We start from the raw sequence: 12,467 nt of genomic DNA on the forward strand, positions 1-12,467 counted from the left end.
GGCTGCCTTATAGATTTCACTAACAGCAAACCCACAAATGGGGTCCAATGTAATTTAATCTCTTAACTTCACCTCCAATTTAATTTCTTCTCTTATTTTAATCCTACACACCAGCCACACCAAACTCAAAGTTGCTTGCACAATTCCTGGCATCTGCACTGAACCCTGGCATAGAGAAATCCCTAAGTGCAGTATTCCTTGTGCAATCCTCAGTGAAACTATTGCTGGCATGCAAAGAAGTCTTGTCTAGAACTTTCTCCCACTCCACTTTGCTAAATGTTAAAAACAACAACAAAACCCCCAAAAAACCCCAACCAAGCCCCTTGACTTCAAGCTGATTCCAACTCATCACTATGCTGCTGAACAGATTCGAACAGCCCCATGCGCTCCTAAGGCTGTAAATAGTCAAGGACGCAGGCTGCCACATCTTTCTCTTGTGGAGTTGCTGGCAAATTCAAACGACCAACTTTCACTAACTAGCTAAGCCCTTAACCACTATGCTTCTAAGGCTCCTTGTCAGATAACAACATATCAAATAGCACATGTTTCCTTGTGTTGTATTGACTATGCCAACACATTTGACTGTGTGGATCGCAACAAACTATGGGTAATCTTGAGAAGAATGGGAATTCTGGAACACTTGATTGTGCTCACGTAGAACTCGTACATGGATCAAGAGGCAGTTGAGTAAACAGAACAAGGAAATACTTCATGGTTTAAAGTCAGGGAAGATGTGTGTCAGGGTCGCATCCTCTAATCATACTTATTCAGTCTGTATGCCGAGCACATCATCAGAGAACCTGCATTACATGAAGAAAGATGCGTCATCAGGATGGAGGAAGGCTTATTAACCTGCGATATGCCGATGACACAACCTTGCAGGCTGACAGTGAGGCACACTCGAAGCACTTGCCAATGAAGACGTAGGACTGCAGCCTTCCGTGTGGAGTGAGACTCAGTGTAAACAGGACCAAAGTCCTCACAACTGGACCAATAGGTAATATCATGATAAAAGGACAAGGTTGAAGTTGTCAGGGCTTTGGCCTTGCTTGGATTCAGAATCAATGTTCACAGAAGCAGCAGTCAAGAGGTCAAAAGACAAGTTTCATTAGGTAAGTTTGCGGCATAAGGCCTCTTTAGAGTATAGAAAAACAAGGATGTTCCTTTGAGGACTAAGGTGTGCCCGATTCAAATCATGGTATCTTCCATTGGCTCATATGCATGTGAAAGTTGGACACTGAATAAATTCGACTGAAGAAGAATCGATATATATGAATTGTTGTGCTGGAGAAGAATATTGAATATACCACAGACTGCCAAAAGAACAAACTGATCTATCTTGGAAGTATGGTCAGAGTGCTTATTAGAGGCAAGGCTTCCTCTTCCATGCTTTGGCCATGTTGTCAGAAGAGACTGGTCCCTGGGGAAGGACATCATGTTTGGTAAAGTGGAAGGTCAGCAAAAAAGAGGAGAGCCCTCAATGACACGGATTGGCACTGGCTGCCGCAGTGATCTCAGGTATAGGAATCATTATGAGCCTGGTGCAGGCCTGGGGAGTGCTTCTACTGGGCATTAGGTCACTAGGGGCCAGCACCGACTTGATGGCACCTAACAAAACAATAGCTTGTTATATTTCACTGTTCAAATTAAATTACACATATATTTTACAATATACAGTAAATTCCCTGAGGGTAGACCAACTGATATAGTTTATTATGCCAGCCTGGCAGATGAATACAAGTAGGATTAACTGAAGGGCGGAGAGATAATGGCTTGGTGAGCCTCGCCTTTCTTGTCTCTTGCTCTTTGATCATCGGACCAGTGTGCGGCTGCCTTGCTCGTTCTTTGCCTCAATTTATAGGCTACACTACCTGTGGGATGCCTAGCCTGTGGACTGTGTCTCTGTAATCCCTTTAAGCATCTCTGGAGCTGGGGACTGGCAGTTGGGACTGGTGGTTAGTTGACGGTTGGTGATCTGCCTTGTGATTGGCTGCTGTGCTGAGATAGCCTTGCTCTCTCTATAAATAGAGGGCGATCTGGCAGCAGAGAGACGAGAAGGTGTTATAATTATAAAAGCAATCAGAGTTCATAACTGCAGCCATTTGTAGTGCTTATAATTTAACTGTTCATTTCTTATATATTTATCTGTATATAATTTAACAGTTCATTTCTTGTTATATATCTAATTATCTTTATAAATAAATATATTTAATTATCAGCAATTTGGTTTTATCTCTCTAGAGAACCCTGTCTAACACACTAACGCTTTCATTATTTTTGTATTTCCAAAGACCAGTACAATACTAGACATACAGTAGGTGTTCAGTAGGTGGCTCACTTATTGTGAATACGCCGCCTATTAAGTATTTTCAAAACCAAATCAACGCCATTGAGTCCGTTCTGACTCATAGTGACCCTATAGGACAGGGAGAACTGCCCCTGTGACTTTCTGAGACGAATTCTTTACAGGAGAAGAAAACTCCTGGCATTTCAGATAGTAGCTGAAGGTTTAACTGATGAGCCCCCAGGGTGAATCGTTTTATGCAACTAAATTGTCATTAGTATTACTTTTATATTAAAATGTGTTTACTAAAAAACAAAACAGGCACAGTTGTGCCGAATTGTATATGGTGAATTAACAGAATGAATTCCTGATACAGTGACAACTCCTAGGATTCCCCACCCCCTCTGTAGTTATGAACTCTGATTGCTTTTATAATTATAACACCTTTGCTCATAACTACTTATAAGCCTCTTCCAGGAAAGATCATTTCTTATATGATAATTCCTCATAGATCTTTGGTATTAATGACAACTCTGCTCTGGGACTTTTGCAAATTGGAAAACCGTATGGATCATAAGGTCTGATCCTACAGTACATAGCCTTACCAGGAGTGGGTTGCTGACTCCATGTCAGCTGACAACAATAAAATAACACTAATATAAAGACACACCCATAAAGGAGAATTAAAGTAAAAGTCAACTAATACCCTAATGAGATGTACCAGGAGGGCAGTGCAAAGCACTCCCTGAATTACAACAATCTAATATGCAACTGCTCGTTAGTGCAGAGCAGCATCTTGTTCCACTGCACATAGTGTCACCATGAGTTGAGAGCTGATTTAAAACAGGTAACAACAAGGGCCACCACACTGATTTACACTCGGGTAGCATCAGTTTCATCTACTTTTACATCATCACTGCAAATGCCAACACAGTGAAAAAGAAAAATAATACTTTAATAGTATTATTGAGGATCTTGAGGGTTAGAGAGAGTACAATTTGAGAACTATGCTTCTAGGATCCTTAGTTCAATGCCTACTGCACAGTAGTTATTTCAATATCTGGCTACTGGATAAATGCTTGCGTGAAGGATTCACTCAGCAGTTTGAATATAGAAAACCTTGTTTGACTTGGCATCCAACCAGGATTTTTTTATACCAGGTTACAGAAGAGATATCTAAATTTAAATGATTTAGAAAACAGAACCTCAAAGCCCAGCATTGTAACTGGTCAAAACGGCTCTAAACTTTTTCTTTTTTTTTTTCCAATGAGGAAATTGGCCTCTTTTCTGATGGCTCATGGACTGGACAGGGTTTGGTGTCTCAAAAATTCTGTGAGTAAGGCTATGCCAGGCTGCTGGGTACAACCTGATGACTGGCCAGAAACCACTTGGCTTGGCAAGGGCTGTAGCTGTGGTGAAACTGATTTAGAATTAGTTATACTGGGAGTGGCAAGAAAATCCTGTTTTTCTTCTTATTGTGTGCCACGTGGAAATGATATAAGTATTTCATTCCCAAATACTTGTCAAGGAGAACAATTTGATAGTTCCAGAGGTCAATCAGTCACATGTTCTTTATATGTCTACGCAAGAACGTCTTAGCTTTATTGTCTATTGAGATGCACAATGATACATCTTTCTGGAACTTCTAATGGATAAAAGCTCTGCTTGAGTCACTTAAAAACTGGTTGACCTGTGTCCTGTGAGTAGGAGCAACTAAAGTCAAGGGAGAATATTTGGCCATAAACCACTGTAGATCTTGATCGTAACTGTCCCCATGTTTAGACAACTGCTCAGAGTGTTTACAGTTTTGCACTCATGTTATATATTGAACCATGTGCCCCCTAAAAATAGTTGGCGACATCCTACCCTCTAGTACTTGTGAATGTGACCTCATTTGGATAGGGTCTTTGAAGATGTTACCAGTTACGTTGACGTGAGGTCAAACAGGAATATGGTAGCTCCTAAAATCATCGGAGAAATGTACTTACAAAAGAGAAGAAACACAAAGACAGGAACACTAAGGGAGGGTGCCATGTCACACTGCAACGGAAAGACAAGGAATGACAGAAGCCACCTGCAGCTTTCACCATCAAAACGCTCAGAAGGAAACAACACATGTAACACTCAGATTTGGACTTGAGTCTCCAGGATTGTGAAATAATACACTGGAGCCCTAGTGGCATAGAGGTTATATGTGGGTGCTAACTGCAAGGTCAACAGTTGGAGACCACCAGCCCACCCTGAAGGAGAAAGATGAGGATTTTTACTCCTGTAAAGAGTTACAGTCTTGGAAAGCCACAGGGACAGTTATACCCTGTCCTTTCGGATCACTATGAGTTGGAATTGACTCAATGGCAGTGAGTTTGGTTTTATTTGTATAAGCCACCCTACTTGTGTGTGGTATTTTTTTTCATAGCTGCTGAATCCCAAGACAAATGAATTCAAAGTAGGACTGGGCAAATAGTTTTCTTTCCTTTTACACAATATCCATGTAAGCCATTGTTGCCTTATGGAATCCCTAGATAATATTTTACTAATTAGATCAGTTTCCTTCAAATAAGAAACTGTGGAGCAGATATGATGGACATGCATTAACAGGTTAAAAATGCCTAGTAAATGAACGAGGGGTTGTTAAAAAAAAAAAAAGCTGAGCTCTGTAGTGATTTCTTACCATTTTCCATTGGGTTTCATTTACTTCTTTATATTGAAGTTCGTATTCCAGGACTATCCATCCCTTCTGAACATCTGCACTGGGTGGTGATTCCCATTTCACTTGGATATCCGCATGAATTCCTGTTAAACTGATGTTCAGCAAAGTCCAGTTGAGGCCAATGGGTGGATCTGGTTGCACTGTGCATTCCAATAGAGAAATAGCACACAGGAGGGATACTTTTGAGGTTAATAGACTGCTCCTTCCAAAGAGCATACATTTGTACTGATCACCTAAGTTCTTCTTATACATCTCGTCATAAATCCCCTTTTGTAAGGCAATGTCATTTTTCCCCCTTAAGTATGGTCTGCATTTTAAGTGTAAAATCTGATCTATAACTTTTCGAGAAGATTTGCCAACTTTTACATTTTTAAAATTATTATGATCGTATTAGTGCTTTGGAATTCTGTCCCAGGAATTCCTTTGAGTTCAAAACCAGAGGGGAGAGAGAGAGAGAGAGAGAGAAATACTAGGTATATGCGGTTGTTTTTGAGCATTTGTACTTATAGGGAGAAGAATCTTTTTCTTCCAATGTATGCACATTGTCCAGTGGCAAGACTTTGCCTTACTCAGCTCTGTACTGCCAGTAGACCAAGCTATCACTCAACAAATGCCCCTTAACTTTTTGTCCTCTGATCACTTATTCAGACAAGAAGGAAGGCATAATACACACAGAGGGTGATGATCAAATGTTTTGTGTCTTTTACTTAATTGCCTTGTGAATAGTTTGGAATAGTGTTTTACTTTATCTCTACAGAAACACTTATGTTGTCAGGCAAATCTGTTGTGCTTTACTTATTAAGGCATAACATATCACAGTTTCTCAGGGTCGGTAAAGAGAAGAATGAATTCTAAAGCTAGGAACTATATCTGAACTTATATCCTGGACGGTCCCTAATAAATTATTGTAATTTAAGTCTTAATACTGAGGGTTTTCAAATTCACTTGCAAATACAGAGTAAAATGTACTTCCTTTTCTGTGATAAGTCAGCTAGATTACTATAACGTCTGAGTCCTCAGGATTGACCAGAGATAAGGCTACAAATATGGGCTGTCAAGAACAAATAGGGGTTTGTCAAAATCTGGTGGCCAAAGAGGAAATTTCTTGTATTCCTTCAGAGTGATAATAGACCTCACTGTCAAGGTGTATGCAGCTTGGCCACTGTGGAATGGATGTCAGTTTTTGTTTGCTTTAAAAATAGATGGAGACCAGATTTGACGAGTCATGATTGTGTTTGGAGATTAAATTTGGATTTGCAAAATGGCTAAACCATGAGTGGCCACATAGTAGCTATGATGTCTCACTGGCTGGGTTTGTTGGAGGATCACTAAAGCTAAACTATTTATTTATTGTTGTATGACAATCCCATTGTTTATTTTTTATTTTGCAAAACCCTTTTATTAGGAGCTTATACAGATATCATATCATTCCATAGTTCAACCACATCAAGCAGTAGTGTACCATTGCTACCACAATCAGTTTCAAAACATTCTCTTCCTCCTGGAACTCCTTGACATCAGCTCCCTTTACCCCCCACCCCCCTCCACTGTACTACCCAGAAATCCTTATTCTACTTGCTGATTCTATAGGTTCATCAATACTGGGTTTCATGTACTGCAAACCAGAAAGGGTTAACCCTTTAAGTGACCAGGCAATTTAAAAATATTTGGAAAGAAAATAGTGCATATTAGCATTTTTATGGTCAAGTTTTTAATTTAAGAGTGGCCAGTACCACTATTATCAGCATAATGATGACTTGGCTTTACTTCCACACACACAAACAGATGCCCTATTAGACAGCTCCTCTGGAATGTTTCAAAAGCATCTTGAACTCAGTATATCTAAAAGCAAGCCCCTGGTCTTTCTCTCCATGCCTGCTCCTCTGTAGCTGCTCCATCTTTTAAAATGCAAACCTATCCCTCCAGTTGTTGAATACTCCTGGACTCTTTCTTTCTCACCCCCCACATTCTACCAGCAGTACTGCCAAGCTACAATCAGAAGTCAACCACTTCTCTCCACCTGCACCTCTATAAGCTGAACTTATCCCTACCCCACATTGCTTGTCTTCATAGTACTGGCTCAGCCCACTGCTACTGGAAAACCACCACCCCGGGACATTGCTGTCTCCAGCACTTAGGACACTGCCTGGCACAAGGAAAGGACTCAATGCATATTTGTTGAATGAGCTGAATGAATGACATGTTTTACTAAAGTATTACTTAAATCCCCAAAATTGCCCTGTGAGGTGGTAGAATATCTATATAATAAATGAGGAAAGTGAGGCCTGTAGTGATTCACATCTTTTTCAAAGTCCAACAGGATCACCTCAAGTCTTCCCTCCCTCTGTTTCCTTCTTCCCATACTTTTTGTACTTCTGTCTAACATCATCTTTTGCCATGGTTAATACAAAATCTGCTAATCTCTCTATCTCTAGTCTGTCCTCTTCCAACCGACCCTTCATACTGCAGCCAAGTTAATTTCCCTGAGCGAGACAGGAGATGGCAGTAAGCACGGGCTCTGGTGCTCTGCTGCCTGGTTCAATTCCCAGCTCCACGTACCAGCTGTGTGACCTTTAGCAAGTCATGTGCTCTGCACTTCAGTTTCATCATCAACAAAATGGGGGTCATAAAAGAATCTACCTTGCCTGGTTGGCATCTGTCTGGCACACATTAAGTGTTAGCAACTTTGAGAGTGTTAGCAATTACTTTCTGCTGGTCATTTCCTTGTTTAGACATCCTTAAATGCTACTTCTTGGTAGTAAGGTAAATACAACTAACTTTGTGAAGCACGCATAGCCACTTGTGATGGTCCTGGCTGCCCTGGACAATTGTTTCTGTTCATCACACTTGACAGTTACTCACGGTGGAGAGGCACTGTCCATGCCCACCTGAGAACAACCACTCACATTGTAAGAGCCCTTCTTCATTCCTCACTCTCCCCTTTGGCTACCACTCCCCTTTGCTATGTGTTTTACACACCAGTATTTAGCATCAGTGATTTGGTGGCAGGACAGAGGGCTTCCATGCCAGAGACCTGGATTTGATTCTTGGCTATTGCATCTTAGACACAGCCACCATCTGTCTCTGTGGAGGCTCGCAAGTGGTTATGATGTTGAACTGATTAAGCATCTCCAGATTAAGATGGACTAAGAAGAAAGGCCTGGCAAGATTGAAACTTCTGAAACCCTGCCAGTGAATACCCCATGGAGCACCTATCTGGTCCAATTAGGATGACATAGGACCAAGCAGTGTTTTCTGCCCCTGAGTCAAACAGAGTTAACCATAAGTATAGCACCTACCACAATGTACTGCTATAGTTTGCTAACATACCTCACTCCCTGTTGATTATATGTTACTCATTCCAGAGTCACCATGCCCCAGCACAGTGTCTGGCACATGGCAGACATTTAATAAAGGTCAGCCAGCAAAATGGGGGAGGGATTGGTAATTGGAATGATAAAGTTAGAACACATTTTTAGACCTAGTATTCTTTCAATTATCCCGGATGTAGCTGCTCTACAGCTATGGATGTTTAGAGCATACATTCGGCTAGTTGTCAATACTCTTTTCTGTTTATTAGCGTTTTCTCAGTTTTCTTCCTCAAAGCCAGCCCTTCTGATTTTCCTTGTTTTTGTCTGCAGCATCTGGTCACATGCCTACCAGGCTCTTCTGGTTGGCTGAGGCCTAGGAAGCATGCAGTGAAGCCCATCTGAGAGGAGCTCAAAGGAATTCCTCTAAACAACACACATGCATTGTGGAAATATTTTGAGGTACTAATTTCAGCTACCCAAAGTCCTTCTTTGTTTATCTCTATTTTATTGTTTATACAATTACAGCATAAATGCAAGTAGTCGAATTATATTTGTTGTGTTTTATTTCCCCTGCTTCTGACTACATGATGGGCAAGAGACAATCTGTTTATATCTTTCACTTCGTTCATGAACTGATTATCTCCCATGTTTGTTTTGAGATCTTGTAAACATTGCTTTTGAGTTGATTCTGGCGGTTTTATAAATGTGAAATCCAAGATTTAAGATGCTTGGTGATAAAGACCATCTAAGCTTTTGTGACAGTCATACTAAAAGGCAATAGCCAACATATTTAAGTATATCTGAGTTTAATAATCATATTGAATAGTGGGGAAACGTGACCTTAAGAGTACATTGAGCTTGTCCCTGGCAGTGTCTCTACTAACCTCACAGAAAAAGACTCTGCAAAGCCCCTTTCTTCACAATTTTACTGTTTATCATTTTCAGTAGTTTTTGTAAAGACCAACACAAGATTGCCCTGCCCTTTTCCTCTTCTTAGTCAGCCGACCTTATCTGTCAAACAGCTCCCCATATACCTGAGAATATCTTTACAAAGCCTTACTACTAGATTTTAATTGGACATTGTGGCCTTCCCCACATATGTTAATCTAAACCATGCCAGGTAAAACACAAACCTGTGATTTACCTATTTCCTCAACAGAGAAACACTTTTCATCCACTGTACTGCCATTGTTAAGTAGCTTGACACAGTAGAGGATCCAGATCGAGGTGTAGGATGAATTGAAGTAGCAGCTGTTTTCTCCAGCAGAGACATAATCAGGGCACTCTGTCCACTCTTCAGTCCATTCTAGTTTGGTTCTGAAACAGGATAGACAAGATGAGTTCTCAAAAACCATACTATCCCTTAAGTCAATGTGAGGGGCTTGACAACCAAATTGAATCAATCATAATCAATATTTTATGAAGGATTATTTTAGTGTTGCTATTTCCAGTTAGTAGCCCATTGGGCTACTAACCTCAAGGTCAGCAATTTGAAACCACCAGCTGCTCTATGCGAGAAAGATGAGGCTTTCTACTACTGTGAACGGAATGATTGGACAATTCTTCTTGATATGATCAACCTATTGTGTGCTATATGGATTAAGTGCCAATAAAACTGTTAAAAAACAAAAAGTTATAGACTTAGAAACCCACAGGGGATATTCTATTCTGTCCTCCGAATCAGCATTGCTCTAAGGAACACATTATATTGAGTCACAATTGACTCAATGACAGTGAGTTTTTTCCTTTCTCTCTTTCTTTCTTTCTTTGGCCTTTTTTCTAAGACATATCACACGTATGCACAATGTCATCAGTGGCAGGAGACCGATAGGGGACATATGGAACTTTCATTAAAGCATTCATTCATTGATATATGTGATGGGCCTGATCCTACATTAAGCAATTTCTAAGGCAGGTTTTTTTTTATTGGCCCCATTCTGAAGGGAGGTTAAAATTTTTACCTTAGTCAATTATTGTAGGGAATCAACCTCAAAAAACTATAGATGAAAGAATGAGGCTTTGAAACTGGGTGTTTCCCTAATTCATGGTGAAAGAAATAAAGGAGGTACAATGATGCTGTACCCCAGGCTGAGTGACTCTAAAGTATGGTCAGTTTTGAGGTGGAAAATCTACAACTGTGTGACTAGTGATGAGGTGGGAAATCAGCCTTCTGAACCTTGCATTCTATGTCCACCTCTCTGTGCTCTGCTGGAGCTTTGGGGAGTTTCTGATGTCTAGAACTTCTTTTAATGATCTTGAGTCTCTCAAAAATTTCATGTCATCAAGTTGATTCCAGCTCATAGTGACCCTAAAGGACAGGGTAGAACTGATTTGAACTATTTTTAAAATTTTTAGAGTTTTATGGGAGTATAATTCATATATCATACAATTCAATAGTTCCATCATATTAAAAAGAGCCCGATATTAGCCAATATGCCTGATACCAATCTATAAAGTTCTCTTCAGACTCACAAAATGCATCAATGATGCTGAATGCAGGAAGATCACAGGCCAGTGGGTGGGACAACCTGTGGATCCAGTGGCATTGCATTGTAAGCATCTTAGCACTGGCAGGGTTCTCCATGTGGCCCTCCAGCTCAGTGCATTAGCTTAGCTCCACATGTCTTGTCAGCTGCAGTGTCTCATAGGGAGTGTGCCTGTGTCCCGCCTCCAGCAAGTTGCTTATCCCCTTAGCGCCGCAATGAGGTCATCAAGCTGGGACTTGATTGACAGGCTAAATTCTGCCCTTTCACTCTTAATACTCAAATTGACTACAGATTATGTAACTATCACTTACATTCACCTCAACAATCAATTTTAGGACATTTTCTTCTCTCTTGTACTCATTGTTATCATCTCCCCATTCCCCCCCAATGTCCCCTGCCATTTACTCCAAGAAACCATCAATGTAGTTACTATCTCTATAGTTTTATATAGCTTGGATTTCATAAGCATAAAAACACATGGAAAAATAGAAAAACAAAAAAATTAAAACCCACTGCTCTCCGCATGACAGCAAGGCTATCTCATCCCTGGTCTATGGTCAGAAGGAATTCACTGGAGTTTTAATCCATGTGTGGACCCTGCAAATGGATTTCAGGCTCCCACTATCATCCATAGCTTTCTGTAAACTGCATATTCATAATTTAAGTTCTGATACCATTCACTCTTTTAGATTTTATTATTTATAATCACATAGGCTGGTGTACTTCTACTGTGTGGGCTTAGTTGCCACCTTACTTAGATGTCTGTTTGTTTGAAGAAAAGTCTTTTTTTTAAATCATTTTATTGTGGGCTTATACAACTCTTATCACAATTCATCCATCCATCCATTGTGTCAAGCACATTTGTACATTTGTTGCCATCATCATTCTCTAAACATTTGTTTTCTGCTTGAGCCCTTGGTATCAGCTCCTCATTTTTACCCTTTCCTCCTACCCCCGTCCCTCTTTAATCCTTGATAACTTATAAATTATTATTATTTTGTCATATCTTACACTGTCCAACATCTCCCTTCACCCACCTTTCTGTTGTCCGTTCCCCAGGGAGGAGTTTATATGTAGATCCTTCGCATCCCACCCTCCATCCACCCTCCCGGTATTGCCACTCTCACCAGTGGTCCTCAAGGGATCATCTGTCCTGGATTCCCTGTATTTCCAGATCCTATCTGTACCAGTGTACATCCTCTGGTCTGGCCAGAGTTGTAATAGAACTGGTGGTAGTGGTGGAGGTTCCTCTACTTCTTTAATGCTTCTTCCCCCTCCCATTCTCATGACCCAAATTCAGCCTTACAAATCCGGCTAGACCAGAGCATGTACCCTGGTACAGATCAGAGCTTACAACACAGGGGATCCAGGACAGATAACCCCCTCAGGACCAATAATGAGAGTAGTGATACCAGGAGGGAATGGGAAATGTGGGGGAAGAAAGGGGGAACTGATTACAATGATTGACATATAACCCCCCTCACTGGGCGATGGACAACAGAAAAGTGGGTGAAGGGAGACAGCAGTATGTGTAAGGCATGAAAAAATTAATAAATTATCAAGGCTTCATGAGGGAGGGAGAGTGATGGTGGGAGAAATACCAAGGGCTCAAGTAGAAAGAAATGTTTTGAAAATGATGATGGCAACAAATGTACAAATGTGCTTGATACAATGGA

General features: G+C 40.6%; 1 protein-coding gene across 1 annotated transcript in view; it reads right to left on the reverse strand.

Annotated features, from left to right (window-relative positions):
* Positions 1 to 12,467, reverse strand: part of GHR (growth hormone receptor) — a 198,849-nt gene that overhangs the window by 13,966 nt on the left and 172,416 nt on the right. The window contains exons 5-6 of the mRNA XM_045285247.1: positions 9,450 to 9,622; positions 4,956 to 5,134 (exon numbers count right to left, since the gene is read on the reverse strand). Coding sequence (XP_045141182.1) covers positions 4,956 to 5,134; positions 9,450 to 9,622 — 352 coding nt within the window. The remainder of the gene's footprint in view (positions 1 to 4,955; positions 5,135 to 9,449; positions 9,623 to 12,467) is intronic.

Source organism: Echinops telfairi, unplaced genomic scaffold (assembly GCF_000313985.2).
Source record: "Echinops telfairi isolate 266 unplaced genomic scaffold, ASM31398v2 ScPeMD7_7469;HRSCAF=8507_1, whole genome shotgun sequence".
NCBI lineage: Eukaryota > Metazoa > Chordata > Mammalia > Afrosoricida > Tenrecidae > Echinops > Echinops telfairi.